The sequence below is a fragment of the Cuculus canorus genome, chromosome 14, assembly GCF_017976375.1.
Source record: "Cuculus canorus isolate bCucCan1 chromosome 14, bCucCan1.pri, whole genome shotgun sequence".
In the NCBI taxonomy this organism is placed as follows: domain Eukaryota; kingdom Metazoa; phylum Chordata; class Aves; order Cuculiformes; family Cuculidae; genus Cuculus; species Cuculus canorus.
Genome location: NC_071414.1, coordinates 17,547,410 through 17,560,566, shown reverse-complemented (window position 1 = coordinate 17,560,566; position 13,157 = coordinate 17,547,410). Strand labels below are relative to the sequence as shown.

The window sequence follows — 13,157 nt, the reverse complement described above, 5'->3', positions numbered from 1 at the left end:
GAAAAGAGGAGGATAGCTTTGAAACGCTCGTAGTTTCTAGGCCAATACTTGTTTAGCCACAATTTCTTGTTAACTTCTGGGGCGTCTTCCAGACCTGTGAGTGCCTTGTGTGAGTGTTGCTGGGCAACACTTAATAATAGAATCATAGACTGGTTGGGGTTGGAAGGGCCTGAAAGCCCATCCAGTTCCACCCCCTCTCCCACTGGATCAGGGGCTCCAAGCCCCATCCAACCTGGCCTGGAACCCCTCCAGGGATGGGGCAGCCACCCCTGCTCTGGGCACCCTGGGCCCTCCCCACCTGAACAGGAAAACATTTCTTTCTGAGATCTCATCTCAATCTCCCTTCTTTCAGCTAAAAACCATTCCCCCTTGACTTATCCCTGCACTCCCCGATCAAGAGCCCCTCCTCAGCTTTTCTGGAGTCCTTTTCAGATCCAGAAGGTGCTCTAAGGTCCCCCCAGAGCCTTCTCTTTTCCAGGTTGAACAACTCCAGCTCTCAGCCTGTCCTCATACAGGAGGTGCTCCAGCCCTTAGATCACCCTCTTGGCCTCCTCTGGATTTGCTCCAACAGATCCATGTCCTTCCTGTGCTGAGGACTCCAGAACTGAACACAGGACTCCAGGTAAGGTCTCAGGAGAGCGGAGCAGAGGGGCAGAATCCCCTCCCTCCCCGCTGGTCACGCTTTCTTTGATGCAGCCCAGGACGCGGTTGGTTTCTGGCTGCAGGTGCACATTGCTGGCTCATGCTGAGTTTCTCATCCATCAGCACCCCAAGTCCTTCTGTTCGGGGCTGACCTCAATCCATTGTCCTTGGGATTACCCCAACGCAGGTGCGGGACCTTTGGGGGGGTTGGAGCTGCTCCCCATGCGCCTGCAGTGAATTCCAGCGCAGGACAGTGCTGCTCCTGCAAACCAATCCTGTTTCCTGGGTCGCTGCAAAGCGAGGCTCATGGCCAGCAGCCTCCCAGCTAACTTTTCCTCTCGTGTTTGGGTTTTTTTGCTTTAAGGCTGATTGTGGCTAGAAGGATTTGGATGGTCCATCATGAAACAGCCTTCTCCTTGCAGGTAACTTTCCTGCGTCGAGACTGATTTAACTTTGTGTGTGTGTGTGTGTACCTAATCCAGTCCATGGTGTGTGGGAAACGCCGTCCCCGGGACCCCTTCTGATGGTGCTCTGTGGCCACAGGAAATTAAAACACAAAACCTCGAGGCTGAGAAAGCAGAGTAAGAAAGATGCCTGCATCATGCTCTGTGGCTGAGATTGCTGCTCAGGTCCTGCGAGGATGGTGATCACACCTTCACAGGACCGTCTCTGAAACAGAGCCAGTGAATAATCCTTTCCTTTCCCTAGAATGGGAGCTCGGGTCCAGTAAACAGCAAAAATCACATTGGAAGGGGCAGAGTCAGCATCGGATGTGCTCTGGGGGCCTATGGATGGGGTCCCACAGGCAACTCTGCAGGCGTGTGTTGGAAAACAAGCTTCTCTGTCTCGGTTTGTGAGTTACGGCTCCATCCAAACACGTTGGTTGGGATTTCTCCTGCTCTTCCTCCGGGCTCTCCGGACTGACGGCCGTGGAGTGGCTGAGGGAGAGCAGACCCTGAGAGGCTAACGCTGTGTCCTCACCCAGCTGCTTCTTGAGGCTGGAACCACACACTGACAATGTGATTACTTTTCAGACGCTTCTCCTCTGTCTGTCCCCAGCTCCAGGATGGAGGAATCACAGCATCCTTTGGGATGTGCCCGGGCTGCTGTGCTCGTAGCCACTGGCTCTGCCCCAGCCCCACCTGGAGCCTTGCGACTTCAGCAGAGGGAAACCAGAAGGTGGATGATGTTGGACTGGAGTTTTCTGTTTTCACGTCCCCCCGATGGCGTGGCCCTGGGTCGGGGACGCTTGCAGCATCCCTAGTTTTCAGCGGTGAGCACAGTTTCTGGGTTCGCCCCCGTGCCTGCTCCGGCGCTGCTTCACGCTCAGCCTGGCAGCCTGCCGGATCCTCAGCCCCACTCTGACTTTTCCTCATCCCCAAATGCTTTTCCATCATGCAAACTACAATTTTGAAAGATTCGCACTTTCTGCAGCTTCCTATAGGTGCGTACATCTGCTCTGGCCTTTTCAGCCTCAGGTTAATGAAGGGATTGCCAATTAGCTGAAGCTAATGAGTTCTTCTGCATGAGCAAGTTTTGTTTTTCACAATTCTTTGATCCAAGAAACAAATAGTTGTGGCTTACTTAAAGCTGCACCTTGGGATTAGCCAAACATGTGTGTGTCCTGGAACAAGTGCTCGCACGGCGTCCAGACCAGCGAGCACAGCGATGCTGACTAATTGAAATAAATTGGCAATTGCTAATTCTCTTTCTTCCTAAAGAACCAAGGCAAAAAAAGCAAACATGGATATGTGTTATCCTGCTGACATCAAAGACCGAGTTTACATAAGTGCTGCTCGCACTTAAGATCTGTTGCAGACTTGGACTCTTCGGTGAGGAACTGACAACTCGTTTACAAACGAACTTTGGAAGGAGTCCAGGCACGGCTGCCAGCGGCGCTCTGGTTGGAGCCCCGGCAGCCTGCGCGGGCTGGGGGGGTGCTGGAGCCCCGCCAGGGGTCCCCAGGACAAGCAGAGGTGTGTGCTTAGGCTCCTGCACTGTTTCCAGACCCACGGTGGGTGCGCAAAGGAGGATTAACCCCCTAAATCTCAAATGCACACCTGAGCGTAGCTCATCATCGTTTTGCTGTTGGACATCAGCGCCAGGGTGACATGGTAGTGTGATTCTCCTCTGTGGGCTGGTGGCATTTCACCGTCGGCTGCTCCTGTCTCAGCATGGAGATGGGCTGTTCCCTGGGATGCTGGGACGGATGGAGCCCAGCACCCATGCAGCAGCATCCTGGCTCGCCTCCTCCACCACGTAGGAGTGGATGTATGCCTAAACAACTCAGCAACGCCAACCCAGTAAATTAAGAACAATCAGCATCTGCAGAAGTTGTGTTTATCCAGGACATGACCCCAGAACTTGCCCATGTGGTTTCTTCTTCTAGAAGTGACCTCATAAGCTGGAGACATTAAACACCAAGTTCCACCCTCCAACTGATGCTGAGGGTCACTTGGAGAAGCTAAGGAGCACCTGGCTATTTCATGGACGGATCACGGAAGTGGCACATGGGCCATCCAGACCCTTCCCAGAATGGATGAGTCGCCTCCAATTTTCTTACTAGATCCCTCCAGCATCTGCCGGCATCCGCTGCAAGGTGTTGGGCAGCCGCAAATTCACGATGCTCATGATCTGCATCACCTCCATCGACGCCATCTCCCTGCCCATGGAGACCAGCAACCACTGCTGGTTGCACCGGGTACCTTCTCAAGGTGAGATGTGGTGGCACACTCCCACGTGCCACGGCCAGGAGGGCAGGGGTGGAGGGGATGCGAGTTCAGCCTCCAGAGCCGCTGAAGGTGGCTGCCAGTGTGCTGCCTTCCCTCGTGCCACTGCCTACACCAGCCCAGGCCCTGGCTGTATTTCAGCTTCAGATCCCTTCACTTATTTGATAATTATCGTTCTTAAGATGCAATTATTCGATCCTTTCCAGGCAGCCCTTTCCCCCCTCACGGTTTTAGCACAGCTAGTTTTAAGCACCCTTTTAATACTCAATTTTCACATTGAAAAATCCCTGTTGGTCACACTCTTTGATTTCCTTGTCTTACACAAGCCAGCTACTGTACGCAAACCTCTGAGCCTTAATTATATATCCCAGTAATATATAGCCAGGCCTGGCTAATGTCAAGAAACCCAGTCACGAGCGTTGGAGGTTTCCAAGAGCTCTGGCTGCAGGAAAGCGAGTGGCGCATGCCCAGCTCTGTGGAGCCAATGGGATGCGTGATGCGTTGGGATGCAGCCAGGCTCCTCTCGTGCTGGGCAGTGACCCGTGATGATGACTGCAGCGGGCTGAGCTCGACTCGTGTTTGAAATGGTCCCTGTGGACAGACAGACGTTGTTTGGGATGTTTAACATCAACGTGCTGGCTTTGTGCATGAGGTCTGGCAGCCACAGGCAGCTGCCCAGGCTCATCTCCTCCTCTTTTCCAGGTCACAGCCGTGCTGTTTACACCACCAAGCTTTTGCTGAAGCTGCACGTGAATCCCATCGCCTACTGGAAAAGCAGCTACAGCTTGGACACCACCGTCTTCCTCACTGTCCTCTTCCCTCATGTCTTGCCTGTGGACACCACCGCATGCACCCACCTGCAGGAGACAACCAAAGGTCTCCAGACAAGGAGTATACTCGAGCTCATCGAGTACAACAGCAGGATGAGGGTAATGCACCGATCGCTGGTTAAGTCACAGCAGAGAGGGGGGATCCCAAGCCCAGGAGTGGGGGGAGGCTTTCCTGTACCCCAGTGTTGAGGGGTGTCTGGCCCAACAGGGGACCTGACGCTTGTGGTACGTCATGAGCAAATGTGAAAACTAATAATTCCTGATTTTTCAAGAAGTCCATGGCTTGGCCGTTATTTTTTTCCCCATTTCTCCTTCCACCAAGGAGAGGAAAGATTTTCTTTTTTTTCCTACAGCAGAGTAGAAGCAAACAAATCCGCTATAAAACATGGGTCACGTCTTGTTCTTGGTCTGTGTGTGTTTTCCTCTCCAGCACACCATCTCCTACTCAGTTCTCTCCTGACAACTCTGGAGGTTTGGTTTTGAGCAAAGAGCTTATGTGGTCAATGAATGCTCAGCCAGCATTTCTGCATGTAATTAATTGGCTGGGTAGCCCCCCAGAAGTGGGATGTTTATGGGCACAGGGCTCTTATAATGTTCACTTCTGAGCCTTCGTTCCTCTAGTTTGGATCGTAAACTTCACTTATCACCAGACTTTTATATGTTAATTATTCTGTGTCCTTGGGAAAAGGGATGACATGTAGAAGTGGGTGAAATAATGAATGGTTTAGGCATGGTGGATAAGATTCTCCTTTTGACCTGGCTGATTACATGGGAACAAACTGATGCCTGGCAAAATGGGGTGACATTTAAATCAGGGGGTGTGTTGGTTTGAGCCTCACACTATGAATTTGTGGAACGCACCGACAGGAGATGCCTCGTCTAGGGACCACGAGGGAGAAAGGCTGTAGGATAAGATTTGGCACCGTTCTCCCCAGAGACACTTAAAAAGTAGGGGTGCTTTGAAAAAAATCCCACTCGGCACAAATCTGCAATTTTAAGAGCCTAAATGCCTTTGACAATCCGTGCAACCCTCGATTTAGATGGGAGTTGGTTGGACTTAACACCTAAGGGACTGAGGTCGCGGGGAAACTGCATCCTGGCTTTGGGTGGGAATGCCTAGAATGGCATCACTGGAGGGAAAAATCTACCAAAGAGGAAAATTCTTTCTGCTCTCACAGTCCCTTCCTGTTCCAGGGATGCTATAAATACCCTGCAAAGCCCTCCCGCCCCGCTGTTTTCCAGCTTAGGGGTGTTTGGGACTTGCTTTTGCATCCTCACCCGAAGGGATGAGAGCCCTGAGCCTCTTGGCATCCCCAGAGACAACACCTCTTTGCTTAAAATTGTTTTTTCGATGTGACGGGGCTGTCTAAATGCATTTTGCTGAAGGTGCTGAAGGTTGTTTATGCCTCTGTGTGTAGTGTAATTTACTAATTGAAGCCTAAATTAGCCCTCGACAGGTTAGCAGTATTTAACGCAGAGAGCTCAAACATGCAACACATTCTTGGCACGTTTCCCTTTATTAATTAAAAACCTCTTTAAAACACTCTGCCTTCCACCTTGGAGCAATAAATTTCCACCTTGAGGAAATAATTTCCGTGTTGTATTCCATACAGAGACGTTCTGTTAGCTGCGATCCCTGTTTCCGTCGAGGCCCCATTCATCCTTATTTCAATTTCAAAATAAACTTTAAAAATGCCAGGTTGTTTGGTGTAAAAAAAAAATTAAAAGAAATAAAAATAATAGAATTTACTTTTCTGCTTTTTAAAAAAAATATATTGGGGATTAATTCTGCTGTCATTTACTACGTGTGCAGACTGCGAACCACAAAGCTCCTTCTGAATAAAAGCTCGCGGGACTCCACAGCAGTTGCTGAGGCAGCTGGAGAAGCCTTGGCAATCGAAAATGCGGTGATAGTCCTGCACGGGAGGCACTCCTGAGCCTGCAGTTGCTGGGTGTGTTTTACGGCCCTCCTGTCACCCCGGCTTTGGGTGGTTTCCTTTATGACCACGTGCCACAGCCCAAACCCGCCCAACGCCATGACATAACTTGGCAAAAATGCCACCTGAATTTGGAGGTTGAATGGCTTTTGTTCTCCTGCTGATCCCAGGCTGTGCCTGATGGAGAGACCCTGCGTGTGCAGAGAGCCAAGAAAACCCGCTGGGTCCTCCAGGGATTTGTACAAACTCAGTGGATTTGGGTTTTTTTTAGTTGGGGCTTTTTCAGTTTGAGATTTCGTATGGCTTGTGAGTTATGCTGTGGTTTGGAACCAACTCTCCGGTCTGCTTAAATACATTTACAGGTGGATGGTTGGACCAACTCACAATGCGAGATGGATCATTATGGGTTTACGAGCAGCCACGTGTTCACCTTGCTGGGCAACTTCATCTTCTTCACTTCGTTGGTTGCACTTGTGATTACCCAAACTCAGGTAGTATGAGCCCTTTGCATTAAATGAGCGGGCGTGAGTGTGAGCAGGCGTGAGTGTGAGCAGGCGTGAGTGTGAGCTGCTGTGCTTCCAGCTAACAGGTTCGGATTGGAAGGCTGGTGCTTGGCTGCTTGCAGAATTTGGCTTCTGGTGCGGCTAGAAACATTCTGCATGCAGAAATCTGCGGTCCCTGAGCACAATAAGTGTATCTTTCCCCACAGTCTCCTTTTTGGGTCGTCTCTACACTCCTGCTTTGACTGTTCTTCCGTAGCTGCCGAAAGCTGCCGTTCCTCCATCGCAGCCAGTGCCCAGGTGTCACTTTGCACGCTGGTTCCCTCAGCCATGACCCGTTTCTGCCTCTGTTTAACCCAGGGCTGCTCTTGTGGTCTGGATCTCCTGCGAGGAATCCCTGGGTGGCCCCAGGGCCCGCTGGGTGTGCCAGGGGAATGCAGCAAATCCCATGTGAGAGGCATCTGCTCCCCAGTACCTACCAGCTACCAGCCCCGAGGTGATCCTGCTCGACACCTCGTGCTGCTGCACTAGGGGTTTTTTGAAGCCCAGCTCTTCTTGACTGATTTCTTACCCACCAGCTGTAAGCGATGCTCAGGGACTCACTCGCGTCCCTGTGGTTTGGTGTTGGGCAGGGCTTGACCCAGAAGAGCAAACAGGACTGCGAAGCAGTGAAGGCAGCTGCTGTTCGGGCCAAGAAACGGAAGATCCTGAAGAAGGCAGGGAAGAACGTGAGCAACTAAGTGACACAGGAGCAGGTGGGCTGTGGTCAGTCATTGGTGAACATCCCTGTCTGCAAATGTCAGATGCTGTTAACCGGGGCAAGATGTTAACTTGCCTGAACTGCTTTCAGTGGAGGAAAAATTTCCTTCTCTTTCCTTACCCACTTTAATAATGATCCACGCTGTAGATCCTACGTGCCTTTTTAACAGGCTCATCGCGTGCACAGCTACAACTATTCTGACGGCACAGAGCGGTTAAAGTATTAAAAAGGTGGAGAAAAACTCTTACTTGGTTTTGATGTGTTTTGTCTGAGTTTCTTTAACTTCAAAGAGAGGTTTAAAAAGAAATCCTTGTAGATCACATCAAGCCAAGGGCCCTGTCCAGAAGCAGCTTGGACACGCTTTCTGCAACTGCTCGAGGAGGTCGTGCTCCTTCCCATTCTCTTGCAGCCTGTTGCAATGCATCCAAAATGTTACTGCGGGCTTGAAACTCATGCTGCAGCGTCTGTAGGAGAGCTGTGCACTGCTTGATAAAGAGCTTTTGCAAAGCTGAGTTGAAATAAATGCAGTAAAGCTGTCATTGAAATGTAAATGGTTAGAGCAACATGATTCCGTTTCCCCCAACTCTTCTGCTCATTCTTGCTTTTAGCATATGTAATTTAAAAATAATCAGTTCAGGATGGCTCACTTGAGAGAGTTCTTGCCTTTGGGCCAGAAAATTGCTAGTTTAAGTAGTAGACTGAGCGACTGATTTGGGACAGTGGTTTGGGTCCCAGGACATTCAACGTCGTGCCAAACGTGGGATCTTTCCATTGCTCCTTGCCCTGCCGGGTGAATGGAAGGGTGCTTGCAGAGGGTGCAGTTCTCCATGGGCCTTAGATATGGTTCTTCTCATTTTCACATGATATTTGGGGATCTTTTTACCGTGCTCTTCTCTCACTGCAAGTTGCAACATCGCTGTTACCAACATACTGATATATTAAGTGAGATTGTAGAAGTCATGAAAGAAAAATCTTTGTCAGATAACGGAAGGTAAAAAGTTGGAAGATCTTTAAGTGAATCATGATCTTTGTTGCTGTCAGAGCTCTGCCTACAACCTCCTCTTTGAACTTCCATTAAAATAAACTAGAAACATCTACAATTAAGAATAATACACAAAATATCTGCTCTTCTTTCTCCTTGCTGACCAGGTGGAAGCACAGCCTCTGATGCTGGCTCTGTGCGGCTGATGGAAAGAAGCACATTGCTGTTCAGAGCTGGAGAAACTGCGAGCTGGGAAAGAATCACAGCTTGGGTCTTTTTCCTGGAAATGTTGTGGCAAAGCTGGGACCAGAGCCCAGGCCTCTGGTGCTCTCCCTGCCAGCTCCTTCTTTCTAAGATCGAGCAGCCTCGGCATAGCTCAGGGGCTGCTCTGAGTCAGAGCAAAGCGACCCGTGCTATGGAAATGCATCACGATATCTCTAAAAGAAGGAGCTCGTTTGTATGCTCTGATGCTGATTAGCATCTTGGAACAACCCCCTTGGGTTCGTCTGGCAGTTTTAATACAAGCACACCCACACGGCTTTGGGTAATTGGAGAAGGAAAGAGGAGACCTGAGGAGTGGCAGCCGTCCCTCCGCAGAGCACAGGGTGTACCAGGCACAGCCCCAAACCTGGGTGTGATGGCTGTGATGGTGGAGGTCCATCTGCCTGAGATGATGGGGAATGAGCGCACATTGCCGGCTCATGTCGAGCTTCTCATCGACCAAAACCCTGCTTTTCTCTGAGAGCTGCACAGAATGCCGTCCTGCGCAGCATGGGGTGTCTCACCTTCCCCCAGCCGTGCCAACACTGTTCACTGCTCCACTTTGCCCTGGGATGGCTCCTGCCAGGGGGATTTGGTTACTTTGCTTCGGCTTTCCACAGGGAACCCACCCTTGGACACTTCTGTGCGTATCCCACATTCAGCTTCACCTTACATCCCAATAGAGTTGTTTCTTGCTACTTTTCCCTGCACCTCTGTGCACCTTTGAATGGGCTGACCTGGACCAACAACTACTGAAACAATTTAAGAAACACTCTAAGAAACACTCTAAGAAACACTCCGAATGTGTCAGGGCATTGCTCGACCCCTTTGGCCAGGCTAGGCAATGTGAAGTGACCCTCTGGCCAGTATTTTGGTTTTGGGAGGTACTAGAAGTCTTTCTGGTGCCCAACATCCAGCGTGATGCTGCCTCTCGGCGTTGTCCTGGGAAGAGCAGCCAAATATGAAATGGGGGTTCTCGGCAAAAAGACCCTCACGTATTGATGAGGGAAATTAATGTACTTTGTGAGTTGATTTCTCCTTCACTTTGAGCTGGTGTAAATTAGAATGAGGCTAAAAAAAGTCAGAAAGGCTGCACCAGTGTAAGTTGGACTTCATGAAATAAAAAGGAGAGGCCCCTTTTGTCAGGCGATGGCTTTGCCTCAGAAGCTAAATGATACATAATGTTTATATAGCGTTTTGCCTCTCCTAAATGCAGGCTAGACATTAATTGATTCCAGGTTTGCTCGGTGAAGTAGGTCAGCTCTTTCCATTTTGCAGATAAAGGAGTGGTGGGGATTGCTGTGGGGTGCATGGAGGTCAGCGCCGGTGCCGGGGCACCCATACGGATCAGCAGCCTCGCCGTCGCACCACGCTGCCTCCCGGAATATACACCGCTTCTGATGTATGTCGAAGTCAGCTGTGACTCTGTAAACCCAGTTACATTAAGCCTGGTTCAAGTGAAATCTGTTTATGTCTCCAACGCTCGCTGCTGGTCAAAGCAGGACTTAACTAACCTAACGCTGTTTGTGTTCAAAGCCTCTTAAACCTCCGCTCTGCCCATCTTGAAGTCAAATATAAAGTACTCGCAGGGACCTGGCTGGAGTCCAGGGAACCGTTTCAGCCTCCCGCCTCTCTCTTTCTTGCTCGTGGGGCCGCTTAGAGAAAGCATCGCACATTTTAAACAGTGATGGAAAAAAATAATTTCAGTTCATTTCTGTTTACATAGCGCTGGAAGCTTGTGAGGGTCTGTCGAGACAATTATTAATGGTTGAAACTGGTGTGGTAAAATTGTTGCCTTGGTCTGGGAACACGAGCTGGCTCCTGATCCCCTGGCGCTGGTTTAGTCAAGCTCTGGCCCTGTGTGATGTGCTGGGGGAGCCAGAGAAGGACAACCTAATGGCTTGTTGGGTCCCACCATTATGTTTAATTTTTGACCTCTTGGAAACAGCCCATTCTGCTGCTGCTGAACTATTAAAATCTAAAACCTTGATCTGGGGAAACACCTGGCTCTTGCTGGTTGCCTTCATTGCTGGATGCTCAGCTTGGAGGTGTTGGGTGGTCAGACCACCGGGACGTGGGGCGTACCCACACTTGGAGCACCGCTCCTTCGCTTTTATCTCAAAGCTTTCCTGCAAAGCTTAATTTTGTAAATTTGCTCCAGCTTTTTGGGAGCATATTCTGGACATGGCATGAATTGGGCTGTGGTCCTCTGAAGCAGATGGAGTCACGCTCAAACACACACCAGGTGGATGCGGGAGGGGAATCGGGTCCTCACCTTCTCCTGACCAGCAGAGGAGGTGGGGATGTGGGGATGAGCAGGCACAGTTGCACTTGTATCATGAGCTCAGACCACGTGTTACTTACACACTTCCGTCAGAAGACTCAGACACGATTTTACTGGTCCGTCACACAGTGGGATCTTGCACTTATAAAACTACTCTTAATTACTTCCTAAGTTACTAAGTGGAGTGATGTTGATTTTGTCTTACAACTCAATAGGGTTTAGTCTATTTAGTATAAACCCGTGCCCACTGTAACTTTCTTGTCTATGTGTATAAGCGTACGATGCACATGTCTGTGGTGGGTTTTTGGACACCCACTGACCTGCTGTCTGATGCCACCAGTGCCATTTGTGCTCTCCAGCCTCTGCCCACCACGCTGCAGCACTTCCACCTGCAGAGCTTTGCTGTTCTAGCAGGTTGGCAGGCACCTGCACGAGGGGCGACGCAGGCTGGGGAAGAGTCTGGCAGCTTGGTTTGGAGAGTGACAAGCTCCTGGTCCTCCCTCTCAGTGTCACCAGCTCGTGTGTGCACAGGGAAGAAGGATCATCCGCGATAGATGCTTTTGCTTTGCCAGCTGAGTTTGGAGGAAAGGCTGCAGCAGCAAAGGAAGTAGTAGAGAAAATGATGGTTGGGAACCAAGTCCATGCCAGCATCAGTTCCTGCAGCATCTAGACTCTGCTTTGAAGCTTTCCACTCGAAATACTGCCTCCGTGATCCCTGGGGATTACCCTGTGCTGTGGTACTCGTCCGAGTGCCAGCATTACAAAATGCATAAGCATGCAATTCATCTGCCTGCTTTGCAAGTCAACCTTGCACAACAGATTCTGGGTGTGCTTAAGGCATGTTTGAGACTGGCTCACTGTTATTACTGCCACTCCGGCTCTAGCTGAAACAAGCGTTGGACTAATCTGACCTCATTAACGAACCCTGATGTATTCTAAAATCCAATCTGCAATGTGTGAAACGTATTTAAAAGAGAAAAATTAATTTATAAGGATAAAGAAGTTTGGAGGCTTTTGCATACAGACCGGAGACTGGTCTTTTCTAAAGGAAACCCCTGAGGTGTTGTGACACACATTTCTCCAAGGCTGCAGACCCTGGAACGGCGTAGTTATGTGACAGGAGAGACATGGATAGAGAAGGGGCTTCCCTCTGCAGTCATAGGGTTGCAGTTTGGTTTTTGCCTGCGCTGGGAGAAAGCGTTGGATGAAAGATCTGTTGAGTAACACTCTGGCTGAGGGATGCTTTGTGTGCTTAATCATCACCTGCATGAATCAGGCAGGGAGAACGGCCTTTGTTCTGCAAGACGACTGCATCCCAGAGAGATTTTCCTTGAAAAAAGTTCAAAATTTGTTCCAAAAATGTGTTGCTGGGTAGAGTCCAGCCTCGTCCTGTGCAAGAGCTACTCCTCAGGTGGATGCTGTATTTGATATCAAGCTCACAGGTAGCATCGTGCTCTGACATGTAAAAGTCAGGAGACCCAGAGCATCCCCACAGCCTGACCCCAGAAAGGAATATTGTAAAGGTTTGAACTTAGTGACAACTTCACTGAGAACTTTAGAGAATCCAGTTAGAAAAGGCCTGAAAATGGGTTTCTTTTGTAACAGGGATAATTACCTGAATCCTTCAATTCGTGCTGCTCTTGCACGGCCGTGCACCGGGGCTGATTCCAGCGGGTGATGTTATTCAGGCCCAGAGATTTGAGACCTGACATTAAAGTATGAGACAGCATGTGGGAAAAATGCACCTGGGACAACCGTGATAGGAAGCAACTCCAAATCTCAACTCAGCACAGAAGCTGCCGGTAGAAATGTTTCATTGCTTACCACCCTCGACACACGGTCGATGGGCACGAGGATTTGTTTTCTATCAGGTTTTCCATTTTGCACTGAAATTAGGCACTTCTGAAGGATGCTTTTCTGGTTCCATTGGCCTGATTAGCTGCTGGTCCACACGGCATACCTTAGTCTGAGATGCTCTCCTGGCGGGCTGTGCCCTTGCCTGCTGCCCGTGCGTGCAGGGGAGACCTTCAGGAGTCAGGTCCCCGGTCTCTGATGCTACGAAGAAGAAAATAGGAAAACAAAGCGTTTGGAAATCTCTTTCTTATTTACTGGACTGCTAAGTTGTTGTAAGACTTGCTGGAATCACAATCCCAGAAAAACAGAGTGGAAAGGATTTTCCTGAGAATATTTTTGGAGGTGGGAGAGACCTCACTGCCTCCTGTGGGCTGGGAC

The 13,157-nt window shown here is 49.9% G+C and overlaps 1 protein-coding gene across 3 annotated transcripts; it reads left to right on the top strand.

The window, feature by feature from the left end:
* Positions 1–839: 839 nt before the first annotated feature.
* On the top strand, positions 840–9,717 carry LOC128853582 (uncharacterized). Of its 3 annotated transcripts, none has more exons than XM_054079302.1 (4): positions 840–3,356; positions 4,074–4,300; positions 6,501–6,629; positions 7,271–7,961. In XM_054079302.1, exons 1-4 carry the CDS (start codon positions 3,266–3,268, stop codon positions 7,376–7,378), a joined length of 555 nt encoding a protein of 184 aa, XP_053935277.1. In that variant the 5' UTR covers positions 840–3,265; the 3' UTR covers positions 7,379–7,961. The 3 variants fall into 3 exon arrangements, with proteins under 3 accessions (XP_053935277.1, XP_053935276.1, XP_053935275.1); XM_054079301.1 differs by lacking the exon at positions 840–3,356 and adding an exon at positions 8,548–9,717 and having other exon boundaries at positions 3,918–4,300; positions 7,271–7,393; XM_054079300.1 differs by lacking the exon at positions 840–3,356 and having other exon boundaries at positions 3,918–4,300.
* The last annotated feature ends 3,440 nt before the right edge of the window (positions 9,718–13,157 follow it).